At 43.2% G+C, this 13,151-nt stretch overlaps 1 protein-coding gene across 2 annotated transcripts in view; it reads left to right on the forward strand.

The window, feature by feature from the left end:
- Positions 1–12,672, forward strand: part of mnta (MAX network transcriptional repressor a) — a 31,673-nt gene extending 19,001 nt beyond the window's left edge. For both annotated transcript variants that reach the window (XM_084148095.1, XM_084148096.1), the window contains 2 exons: positions 5,641–5,833; positions 9,902–12,672. In XM_084148095.1, the coding sequence (XP_084004221.1) occupies positions 5,641–5,833; positions 9,902–10,758 (1,050 nt within the window). In that variant the 3' untranslated portion in view covers positions 10,759–12,672. The remainder of the gene's footprint in view (positions 1–5,640; positions 5,834–9,901) is intronic.
- Positions 12,673–13,151: the final 479 nt, after the last annotated feature.

The following is a 13,151-nucleotide window of genomic DNA, read 5'->3' on the forward strand; positions in this document are numbered from 1 at the left end:
TTTCCTATAGGTTGCATAGTGTCATCACACACACCTCTCCTGACCTAATAGGCTGCATAGTCTTATCACACACACACCTCCTTTCATAGATGAGTCCAGCCTTCTTAGCCTGGTCTTGATTGGCTAGTCATGATTCTAGTCTTCTTAGCCTCGTTCTGATTGGTTAGTCATGATTCTAATCTTCTTAGCCTCGTTCTGAACCTATAAAGCCAACACTAGTCGTAATTGGGCAATACCCTTTGGAGGAGGGAGAGTAAAACTTAATGTCTATGTCTCTCAAAGTCAATATAAAGGTTTCGTGTCCCGGTAGACTCCATCATGGTGTTCTTCCTAGTTGTTTTCTCTGTCTCCCAGGCAGACAGACAGACAGACGGTATAATCTCTCTATCCCTGCTGCTCTCCCTCAGTACAGACCTGCCCCGCCCACTACAGCCTTTTTTGTCAGGCCTGTGTCAGCTGACCAGGAAAGATAAACTAGGTCAGAGAGCCTCTTTCCATACCCTCCCTCCCTCCTCTATCCAGGTCTCTCTGTGTCTGTTCTTCCTTTCACACAGTCATGCTCCCTGCCCGGTCATGGTGCTGGTGTAGGTTAATGTCTGTGTTGCTTCTGCTCGTCCAGTCAAAGGAAGCAACAGACATGGAACTTTTCAGACATGGAAATGGCTCTCCCAAGACTTTCTTTTAGACTGCTGTCAGTCCTATGAAATGGTCTTGAGTAATGCTTTCAGAGTAGTAAATGAGTGTCCATGTGGTTTAGAAAGATTGTGGGGACTAGCAAGAAGAGCAGAGAGGAAAATGGGAGGAGCCCACATAAGGAGGCATACACACACGGTCTCTGAGAGGAAGTTGATTCTTGTGTCTAACAACAGTAGTGCCACACTCAGAGAGTACTAGTTAGTTTTCCCACGGTGGATTTTCCTCTGCTCCTCTGGAATCCAGATGTTTCTGGTCCTGGTACAAGTCTCGGCCATGAATGGCTTCAGTCTGGCCAGGCTTTGCTTTCCTCTGCTAATCTCTCCCTGTTTGCACGCACTGCTCATCTCTCCCTTTAAATGGCTATATGAAGCTCCCATAAACATGAATGCAGCAGGAAGCCAGTTGCTCAGCTCAGCCATATATGTATATATTCTTAAATCCCATTCCTTACTAGTTTTGTGTGTATTGGGTATATGTTGTGAAATTGATAGATATTACTGCACTGTCGGAGCTAGAAGCACAAGCATTTCGCTACACCTGCTATAACATCTGCTAAACAAGTGTATGTGACAAATACAATTTGATTTGATTTGAAGTAGATGCAGTAGTGACTCCTAATGACCGTCTGAAGAAACATTATCTAGATACTACATTATCTATCGACTGTTGTAAACACTCAGGATGTGGCCATGGTGTCGTTCTGACGATAATATAACATTGACATAGTTCCTGTACAGGGCGAGAGAAGGATCTCTTGGTCAGAGTATATAGCCCTGTCTCCATCTCAACATGGATGGATGTGGAGACCGTGGGGTCAGGAAATAGTGTTTGTTATCATTGGTTGTGTGATGTACTGTCACAGACAGTAGTGAACAGCATAACAAATAAACTGATAAGGAGCAGCTTGTTTGTCAAGTTAATGAGAAGAGAAAAATGGTTTATGCATGTGGTCCCCGCGGCTGTTGCTTAAACAGCAGAGGTCTGGATAGCAGATGTTTTTTTATTGGAGCTTTTACTTTACATGAACGCAAATGGGGAGTGTTACGACATGGCATATCATATACAGTCGGGAGAACAAGTATTTGATACACTGCCGATTTTGCAGGTTTTCCTACTTTCAAAGCATGTAGAGGTCTGTAATTTGTATCATAGGTACACTTCAACAAAAATCCAGAAAATCACATTGTATGATTTTTAAGTAATTAATTTGCATTTTATTGCATGGCATAAGTATTTGATACATCAGAAAAGCAGAACTTAATATTTGGTACAGAAACCTTTGTTTACAATTACAGAGATCATACGTTTCCTGTAGGTCTTGACCAGGTTTGCACACAGCAGCAGGGATTTTGGCCCACTCCTCCATACAGACCTTCTCCAGATCCTTCAGGTTTCGGGGCTGTCGCTGGGCAATACGGACTTTCAGCTCCCTCCAAATATTTTCTATTGGGTTCAGGTCTGGAGACTGGCTAGACCACTCCAGGACCTTGAGATGCTTCTTACAGAGCCACTCCTTAGTTGCCCTGGCTGTGTGTTTCGGGTCGTTGTCATGCTGGAAGACCCAGCCACGACCCATCTTCAATACTCTTACTGAGGGAAGGAGGTTGTTGGCCAAGATCTCGCAATACATGGCCCCATCCATCCTCCCCTCAATTTTTATTTTATTTTTATTTAACCTTTATTTAACCAGGTAAGCCAGTTGAGAACAAGTTCTCATTTACAACTGCGACCTAGCCAAGATAAAGCATAGTAGTGCGATAAAAACAACAACACAGAGTTACATATGGGGTAAAAAACATAAAGTCAAAAATACAACAGAAAATATATATACAGTGTGTGCAAATGTAGCAAGTTATGGAGGTAAGGCAATAAATAGGCTATAGTGCAAAATAATTACAATTAGTATTAACACTGGAATGCTAGATGTGCAAGAGATTATGTGCAAATAGAGATACTGGGGTGCAAAAGAGCAAAATAAATAACAATATAGGGATGAGGTAGTTGGGTGGGCTAATTTCAGATGGGCTGTGTACAGGTGCAGTGATCGGTAAGGTGCTCTGACAACTGATGCTTAAAGTTAGTGAGGGAGATAAGTCTCCAGCTTCAGAGATTTTTGCAATTCTTTCCAGTCATTGGCAGCAGAGAACTGGAAGGAATGGCGGCCAAAGGAGGTGTTGGCTTTGGGAATGACCAGTGAGATATACCTGCTGGAGCGCAGACTACGGGTGGGTGCTGCTATGGTGATCAATGAGCTAAGATAAGGCGGGGATTTGCCTAGCAGTGATTTATAGATGGCATGGAGCCAGTGGGTTTGACGACGAACATGTAGTGAGGACCAGCCAACAAGAGTGTACAGGTCACAGTGGTGGGTAGTGTATGGGGCTTTGGAGACAAAATGGATGGCACTGTGATAGACTACATCCAATTTGCTGAGTACAGTGTTGGAGGCTATTTTGTAAATGACATCGCCGAAGTCAAGGATCGGTAGGATAGTCAGTTTTACGAGGGCATGTTTGGCAGCATGAGTGAAGGAGGCTTTGTTATGAAATAGGAAGCCAATTCTAGATTTAACTTTGGATTGGAGATTCTTAATGTGAGTCTGGAAGGAGAGTTTACAGTCTAACCAGACACCTAGGTATTTGTAGTTGTCCACATACTCTAGGTCAGACCCGTCGAGAGTGATGATTCTAGTCGGGTGGGCGGGTGCCAGCAGCGTTCGATTGAAGAGCATGCATTTAGTTTTACTAGTGTTTAAGAGCAGTTGGAGGCTACTGAAGGAGTGTTGTATGGCATTGAAGCTCGTTTGGAGGTTTGTTAACAGTGTCCAATGAAGGGCCAGATGTATACAAAATGGTGTCGTCTGCGTAGAGGTGGATCTGAGAGTCACCAGCAGCAAGAGCGACATCATTGATATACACGGAGAAAAAGAGTCAGCCCAAGAATTGAACCCTGTGGCACCCCCATAGAGACTGCCATAGGTCCAGACAACAGGCCCTCCGATTTGACACACTGAACTCTATCTGAGAAGTAGTTGGTGAACCAGGCGAGGCAGTCATTTGAGAAACCAAGGCTATTTAGTCTGCCAATAAGAATGCGGTGGTTGACAGAGTCGAAAGCCTTGGCCAGGTCGATGAAGACGGCTGCACAGTACTGTCTATTATCGATCGCGGTTATAATATCGTTTAGGACCTTGAGCGTGGCTGAAGTGCACCCATGACCAGCTCGGAAACCGGATTGCATAGCGGAGAAGGTACGGTGGGATTCGAAATGGTCGGTGATCTGTTTGTTAACTTGGCTTTCAAATACTTTCGAAAGGCAGGGCAGGATGGATATAGGTCTGTAACAGTTTGGATCTAGAGTGTCGCCCCCTTTGAAGAGGGGGATGACCACGGCAGCTTTCCAATCTCTGGGGATCTCAGACGTTACGAAAGAGAGGTTGAACAGACTAGTAATAGGGGTTGCGACAATTTCGGCGGCCAGTTTTAGAAAGAAAGGGTCCAGATTGTCTAGCCCAGCTGATTTGTAGGGGTCCAGATTTTGCAGCTCTTTCAGAACATCAGCTGTCTGAATTTGTGTGAAGGAGAAGCGGGGGGGGGCATGGGCAAGTTGCAGCGGAGGGTGCAGAGTTGGTGGCCGGGGTAGTGGTAGCCAGGTGGAAAGCATGGCCAGCCGTAGCAAAATGCTTGTTGAAGACCACAATACGGTGCAGTCGTCCTGTCCCCTTTGCAGAAAAGCATCCCCAAAGAATGTTTCTTCCACCTCCATGCTTCACGGTTGGGATGGTGTTCTTGGGGTTGTACTCTTCCTTCTTCTTCCTCCAAACACGGCGAGTGGAGTTTAGACCAAAAAGCTCTATTTTTGCCTAATCACACCACATGACCTTCTCCCATTCCTCCTCTGGATCATCCAGATGGTCATTGGCAAACTTCAGACGGGCCTGGACATGCGCTGGCTTGAGCAGGGGGACCTTGCGTGTGCTGCAGGATTTTAATCCATGACGGCGTAGTGTGTTACTAATGGTTTTCTTTGAGACTGTGGTCCCAGCTCTCTTCAGGTCATTATCCAGGTCCTGCCGTGTAGTTCTGGGCTGATCCCTCACCTTCCTCATGATCATTGATGCCCCACGAGGTGAGATCTTGCATGGAGCCCCAGACCGAGGGTGATTGACCGTCATCTTGAACTTCTTCCATTTTCTAATAATTGCGCCAACAGTTGTTGCCTTCTCACCAAGCTGCTTGCCTATTGTCCTGTAGCCCATCCCAGCCTTGTGCAGGTCTACAATTGTATCCCTGATGTCCTTACACAGCTCTCTGGTCTTGGCCATTGTGGAGAGGTTGGAGTCTGTTTGATTGAGTGTGTGGACAGGTGTCTCTTATACAGGTAACGAGTTCAAACAGGTGCAGTTAATACAGGTAATGAGTGGAGAACAGGAGGGCTTCTTGAAGAAAAACTAACAGGTCTGTGAGAGCCGGAATTCTTACTGGTTGGAAGGTGATCAAATACTTATGTCATGCAATAAAATGCAAATTATTACTTAAAAATCATACAACGTGATTTTCTGGATTTCTTTTTTAGATTCCATCTCTCACAGTTGAAGTGTACCTATGATAAAAATTACAGACCTCTACATGCTTTGTAAGTAGGAAAACCTGCAAAATCGGCAGTGTATCAAATACTTGTTCTCCCCACTGTATATTATGAATGGGTAAACTAAAATGTACACATTGAGGACCGATGACACCTGGAATAGTCTCCAGCCAAGAGCGAAAATGTTCATATTACTGGCTCTATTGACGTGAAACTTAAGTTCAAAGTTATTATTATAATCAAATTGCAGAATGAAATCAAGCTCTTTGAAATATTTGATTGTCCCATTATAAATGTGATTGTAGTGTGTGTTCAAACTGTACTGAGCCCTCTCCTCTCTTCCTCTGTGTCTTACAGACGTTGAAGCGGAAGGAGAAGGAGTACGAGCATGAGATGGAGAGACTGGCACGGGAGAAGATCGCTACTCAGCAGCGATTGGCTGAGCTGAAGAACGAGCTGAGCCAATGGATGAATGTCATGGAGATCGACCGTGTTCTCAGACAGACGGTTCAACCAGAAGATGACCAGGCTTCTACCTCTACTGCCTCAGGTACGCTCAATCAATCGATTAATCAATCAGTCAAATTAATTTAGAAAGCCATTTATAAATAAATAATGACACTAAACGGTTTTCACTTTACAGTAACCATAATTGTAACGTGTACCTGGGTCTTTCTATAAACTAGGGTACCAGTGAGGATTTCTTACACGGAACATGTTACAGCTGTTGATAAGTTATTGATAATAATCTGATATTTTTTTTCATGTCATTACATTAAACCTCTTGGATGTAAAGCTCCATGTTTTGGGAACCTGCGTGGTTCTGGTACCGGTTCCGACCGACATTTTCGCTTAAATCGATCTGTGGACACCATAGATCAAAATGGGATGCATTGAGCGGTAGCATTGATTCTCATGGACACAGGATTATGTTTATTTTATGCCTGTGTGAAGCAGGATGTGAAATCTGACACCACTTGAAGCTGGGATGTCCCTTCTACCATTTCATTCGCTCTTCCAACTGTCCATCAACTCCTGGCGGAACCCTGTGTCACAGCCACTAACAATCCATACATTATAGCGCAGCAGGAGAGAGTGGTTTCGTCGCTGTAGCATATTCCGAGATCGATTTATAGCCAGTAATCTACAAAAAATTATAGATTTTAAACAAAAAACACTTTCTGTTTGTCATAGACGGACCAGGTTAATATGAGATGAAAGGCGTGTTCCTAACGAGTTCCGGAAGCCAAGCTAGAGCTCTGTGAGACGTTCACAGAGATGGGGGCAGACCTTTTGATCAAGAGACCTTTAGAAAATATGCACATTTCTCTAAGACTAAACATTCAAATATGTATTTTAAGGTGAAATCTTATGTCATTTTATATTTTGATTATACTATATTTAGAAAGCATATGTCATTTCAAGCCTTATTCATACAGTTTTGTTCAATAGGAAATAAATAATATAACATATTTCATAATTGTATCATATTTGTACTGTGCTTGAGCTTGTGTCCTCAAAAGTGACTACACCTCAGCAATTTATAACATATTTTACCAGAAAGGTGAGATTTTGAACCTTTCTTAGAGTATGCAGCATTACTAGTTATTGTTTATGCCCCTCTCATGATAAATAATTACTTGTGTGGATTATGTAGATTACATTTTCGATTACATTTAACTGGTTTAAGATCTAAGGGGGGATCATAGCTATATTCAATTCACGAGTTGATTTAAAACAAATGTGTAACCCTTTATCATGGTTGGTGTCTTGACTGATTTGTCCAGAATCGTGTGACATAAAACATTACAACCCCTGTCTGATGTGGACATAATGCCATAATGCCAGGACATAATGCCATATGAATATATGTACTTTTTTTATTCACCACTTCAATTCAACTACAATGCCATTATATCAGCAATTTATGGCAGTGTAAGTTGTCATTGTATCATACACTACCGTTCAAAAGTTTGGGGACACTTAGAAATGTCCTTGTTTTCCATGAAAATATACATGAAATTTGTTTGAATAGGAAATATAGCAAAATGCATAGGAAATGTAGTCATTGACAAGGTTAGAAATAATGATTTTTTATATAAATAATAATTGTGTCCTTCAAACTTTGCTTTAGTCAAAGAATGCTCCATTTGCAGCAATTACAGCCTTGCAGACCTTTGGCATTCTAGTTGTCAATTTGTTGAGGTAATCTGAAGAGATTTCACCCCATGCTCCCTGAAGCACCTCCCACAAATTGGATTGGCTTGATGGGCACTTACGTACCATACAGTCAAGCTGCTCCCACAACAGCTCAACAGGGTTGATATCCGGTGACTGTGCTGGCTACTCCATTATAGACAGAATACCAGCTGACTGCTTCTTCCCTAACTAGTTCTTGCATAGTTTGGAGCTGTGCTTTGGGTCATTGTCCTGTTGTAGGAGGAAATTGGCTCCAATCAAGCGCAGTCCACAGGGTATGGCTTGGCGTTGCAAAATGGAGTGATAGCCTTCCTTCTTCAAGATCCCTTTTACCCTGTACAAATCTCCAACTTTACCACCACCAAAGCACCCCCAGACCATCACATTGCCTCGATGCTTGACAGATGGCATCAAGCCATCACTCCTCCAGCATCTTTTCATTTAGTCGCCTCTTCACTGTTGACGTTGAGACTGGTGTTTTGCGGGTACTATTTAATGAAGCTGCCAGTTGAGGACCTGTGAGGCGTCTGTTTCTCAAACTAGACACTAATGTATTTGTCCTCTTGCTCAGTTGTGCACCGGGGCCTCCCACTCCTCTTTCTATTCTGGTTAGAGCCAGTTTGCGTTGTACGATATCTTCAGTTTCTTGGCAATTTCTCGCATGGAATAGCCTTCATTTCTCAGAACAAGAATAGACTGACTAGTTTCAGAAGAAAGTTCTTTGTTTCTGGCCATTTTGAGCCTGTAATCGAACCCACAATTGCTGATGCTCCAGATACTCAACTAGTCTCAAGAAGGCCAGTTTTATTGCTTCTTTAATCAGCACAACAGTTTTCAGCTGTGCTAACATAATTGCAAAAGGGTTTTCTAATGATCAATTAGCCTTTTAAAATGATAAACTTGGATTAGCAAACACAACATGCCATTGGAACATTTAAATTAGACATTGAACTTGAACCCTGTAAGAATCCTGGATCTAGCTGTCGGACAGTTTTTCTGTATAGAGATCTCAGAAATGCAGTGTAATTACGTAACATTTCATGTCTCCTTATGCTACAGGGTGAAAACAGTTTTCATGTTCACACAAATCCAAAATAATGTATCCATTGCAAAAATGTAATGCTTCTAAGCGAAAGTCACCTTACCTTGATACTTGACCTAAATCGATACTATTATTAACGTGGTTCTTCAATAATTATGCATAATACTTGTTGGATGCGCATTTGGTGTCCAGCTAATTACTTACTCCATGATATTTACACACATCATCTGATCCAGGAAATAATTTTCCGAAAGATGGTCAAGTGATGAACAGCTGTTGTGATGGCGCATGCAATGCAACAACAGCCCAAGTGCTGGAATAAAGGTGTTCGCAAGGAATGTCCAGAATATTTTTGTGTCTCGTGACATGCCGGTGAAGACCGTTGTGACTGGATCCACATTGGATCTAATATCCCTAGCGAATTTATGTTGATCATCTGTTGTTGTCTACTTGATTTACAGCAGGGTCTCATTTAGATTTTAAAGAGAAAGCATCAAGGTAATGAGTTTGTTTTTGTGCCTCGGATTGGACACAGTCTACTGTGCGCAATTGTGTAGGATAGATAATTATTCTGGATATAATGACAGCAAATTACATAGCCTAGTGGGCTTATTCATAATATGATCTGGTAATGAAATACATACATTTTGTTTTCCATGTTAGACCTGCAATTTTAAACAATACAAGGGGCTTGAAGTAGACTACATTAACTTGAATTTGGAGTTGGCTTCAACTTGGCTTTCCATAAAAAACCTTCCATTAAAAAAGGAACCTGGTTTTTGGTCACTTTCTCATTTAAAAAAAACGCGATGGTGAGATTCAAATGGTGAGGTTAATGCTACCGCTATTCATGGCTTTATGTCTGCCTGCGTCGGCCACATAGGTTACAGAAAAATCACCATCCATGCATCAAATCTATTTAGTCAGGCAATGGCCACATTATTATTTTAGAATGTAATAATATATTAGGCCCTATATGTACAATTTATATAAATTATAAAATTGTATAACATTGAGGTCCTTGACAGTTACAATTAAGTGCTTGGAAAAAGTCCCTGAAAGTCTTTGAATGTAACTTGCCAATGTATGTATGAACCCTGCTGAAATGATGTATAGTCCTAGGGCTATGCTGTTGTATAGGTGGAGTTATGGGCCAGTTTGCATATATTCACTTTCATTCCTCTAAGTACACATGTGGAACTTCATGAAAATCATTTTTATATTAGTTTCAAACCATTTTGATCCCCCCCCCCAATGTCACACATTGGCCCCATTTATTTATAGTAAGACCCACCTACACTTGTTCCTACACAGTGTTATTTGCTTTTACAGTCGAGGGGAAAGTTAACATGAGCCCTCTTTCTATCTTTGTCACAGAGGGTGAAGACATCATGGATGACGACATGGATGATGAGAATGTTCCGGCATTGCCGACAGCCTTACCCACCGTGCCTCAACAAGCCATGCAGCCCGAGTTGTACAAGACTGTGACCCCAACTCCCATAACCCCCACCACCTCCAACCTCACCCAACACATCTCCATCCAACACAAGGCCCAAACGTACCCCCAGTCCCAGCTTCACCCACACCTGATGTCAGCCCTGCCTGTATCAGCTACGTTCTCCACCCCAACATCCAGCATCACCACCACCCCTATCCAGACCCTCCTGTCGGCTCACACACACATCGTAACCTCCCCTAGCACCCTCTTCCCGGCCCACACACACATGGTGACCGCCCCCGCTCACACACACATGGTAAAGGCCCCCAGCCTCCAGCCCACGGTCATCGCCCACGGCTCGGCTTCCCACGCCTCCGTCATCCAGGCCGTCAACCACGTCATCCAGGCCCAGGCTTCATCTGGAGGAGCCAAGCACATCACCCACCTAGCCCCCTCCTCCTCAACCTCCATGCAGCTGGCCCCAGGGCACCACCACCACCAGCCCATCGGACACATCACCGTCCACCCTGTTACCCACCTGGGCCAGCACCATTTACCCTCCATCTACCCCCAGCCTGTGGCTGTCACCCAGCCAGCCATGGTGGGCCACATCACCCATACACTCACCCATGCCCAGGTCAATGGTACTGCCCCCAACCAGGGCACAACCACCATCATGGGAAAGCAGACGGGAGTTTGTGCCCAGGTGGTGACACATCACCCACAGCTGCTGAACCCTGTAACTATGGTGACCATGCCCTCATTCCCCGTTAGCACTCTGAAGCTAGCTTGATCTCTGAACCAGGCCAGAGCCATCCTGAAGCTAGCCTGAGAACCAAGTACATGAACAGGCCACACCCACCCTGAGCTGGCCAGAGTCGGGCCGAAGTCGGAGACAGACCTCCAGACCTGAAGACCATCGGCCCCAGAGCAGACCAGCCGGACAGGAGCCAGCCCAGAGCCAGAACCAGCCCAGACTCCGAGCCCAGGGCGACTGAGGCAGGCCCAGAGCGAGGCAGGCACCAGGACTACTGTACTGACAAACAAACGTAAAAGTCTTCATACTGAACGCAAGACGCAGTCCTCATATTCACTGATGATTCACAAACTGCATTATTAACTAACCAGTTGTCTATAAGAAGTAACTCAGAACATTCCAAAAAATAAACTATAAAAAACGTACATTAAATTATATAAATATATATTTATAATGGTTATGAGAGGTAAATGACAGCCGATGTTGTTGTTGTTTGGCTGAGTATGATGTCCAGGAGGATCATCTTGATGGTGTGTGATATTGTATATGATGCAGTGGAGAGAATCACATGAAGACATTTTCTCTGTCCCTCCTCCGTGTTCATATCTACAGAAGCAAAACAGTAGCTAATAGTGAGAAAAGGGCGTCATCCAATGTCGAAGGCAGTCAGACCTGCATATTTTCACTCAAGACCGGTTTTTATATTTCTGTAACAGGGTCATGTATTCCACAGCCAAGATAATTTACAAACCACACTACTAATGACTGGTGGTGCCACTATTAACTCTTATGAAAGCACCAAGATATTATATTTAACTGAAGTCTTCCACTGATGCCAGGCCCTATATCTACAAATCATCTGAGTAGGAGTACTCATCTAGGATCTGTCCATATAATCTTATTCTTTATGATTTAAAAGGCTAAACTGATCCTAGATCATCACTCCTACTCTGAGATGCTTTGTGGATACGGGCCCTGTGACCATTCAGAAGGCAAAGCGTCCAATTTCAGATGGGGTCAGAGGGACTGGCTGTGGGTGTTGGTGTGTCAGCATTGGATCCATTTGTGTGTGTGTGCTCTAACAACTAAGCACCATAAAGGAGCACATTGAGAATATGATTGCAGGGACCTCCCCCTCTCTACCCAGGCACATGGCTGTGGAGTGAAACCTAAAACATGGCCTGGCCTAGCCTGTATCATGTGCTCCCCTCCCACTGCAGCACTGTCATATTGCTGCATACTCCACAGGCTCCACCTGGTGGTAAAAAAACAACCGCATGTAAAACAACAAACTGAATGGTCATTGAGCAGACTATTTTGTAATAACATGTATTCAGTGGATGTGGCCCAAGTAGGAATCAAACCCAAATGCCGGCATTACCACCATGCATATATGAACCAAGTGATGTAAAGTGTAATTGTGAGGACTTTTCACAAAACTGAACAACCACTCAATTTAGCAGGAGGAAAATGACAGTACTCAATAGTGACGACTAATATTATTGCCTCATTATTTGTTTTACTAATAGCAGAGCAGGAGCCATCATAGCAGGCACAATCACTGCAAACTGTTCCTGGAGTATCTATCTATCTGTATGTGTAATAAAGTAGCTATATAGTAAGGAATGTCTTGTTTATTGATTGTGAGCAGTGATCTTGTTAAAACAAAGGCCTTTGGCAGTGTCATGGTAGAGCATTTAAGTGAATGTGGCAGTTTGGGGTTAAACGACATGGTAGGGAAGTCACCTACAAAGCACTCTGACATCTTATCCTCTTTCTCCACCAACCATATTCATTATCTGGTATCCCTGGCCATCAGGTTATAACGGTTATCTAGATTCTCATGTTCGCCTTCAACTGCACTATTATGACACGATCTGTGTAGCTGAGATTCAACTTCTAGCACTTTGATCTGCTACTTAACCCCAATTAAACTGGTTTACAACTGTACGTAGTCTCTTGGTGTTATTGCGAGTGCTGTTTCCCTCTTCACTTAATCTGAATGTTTTTATGTGTGTCTGTGAGAGGGGAACATTGGATATGGTATGGAACAGTATGTAAAGTTGAAGTCGGAAGTTTACATACACCTTAGCCAAATACATTTAAACTCAGTTTTTCACAATTCCTGACATTTAATCCTAGTAATAATTCCCTGTTTTAGGTCAGTTAGGATCACCACTTTATTTTATGAATGTGAAATGTCAGAATAATAGTAGAGTGATTTTATTTCAGCTTTTATTTATTTCATCACATTCCCAGTGGGTCAGAAGTTTACATACACTCAATTAGTATTTGGTAGCATTGCCTTTAAATTGTTTAACTTGGGTCAAACGTTTCGGGTAGCCTTCCACAAGCTTCCCACAATAAGTTGGGTGAATTTTGGCCCATTCCTCCTGACAGAGCTGGTGTAACTGAGTCAGGTTTGTAGG

This window comes from Coregonus lavaretus (genome assembly GCF_964263955.1).
Source record: "Coregonus lavaretus genome assembly, chromosome: 30".
NCBI classification, from domain to species: Eukaryota; Metazoa; Chordata; class Actinopteri; order Salmoniformes; family Salmonidae; genus Coregonus; species Coregonus lavaretus.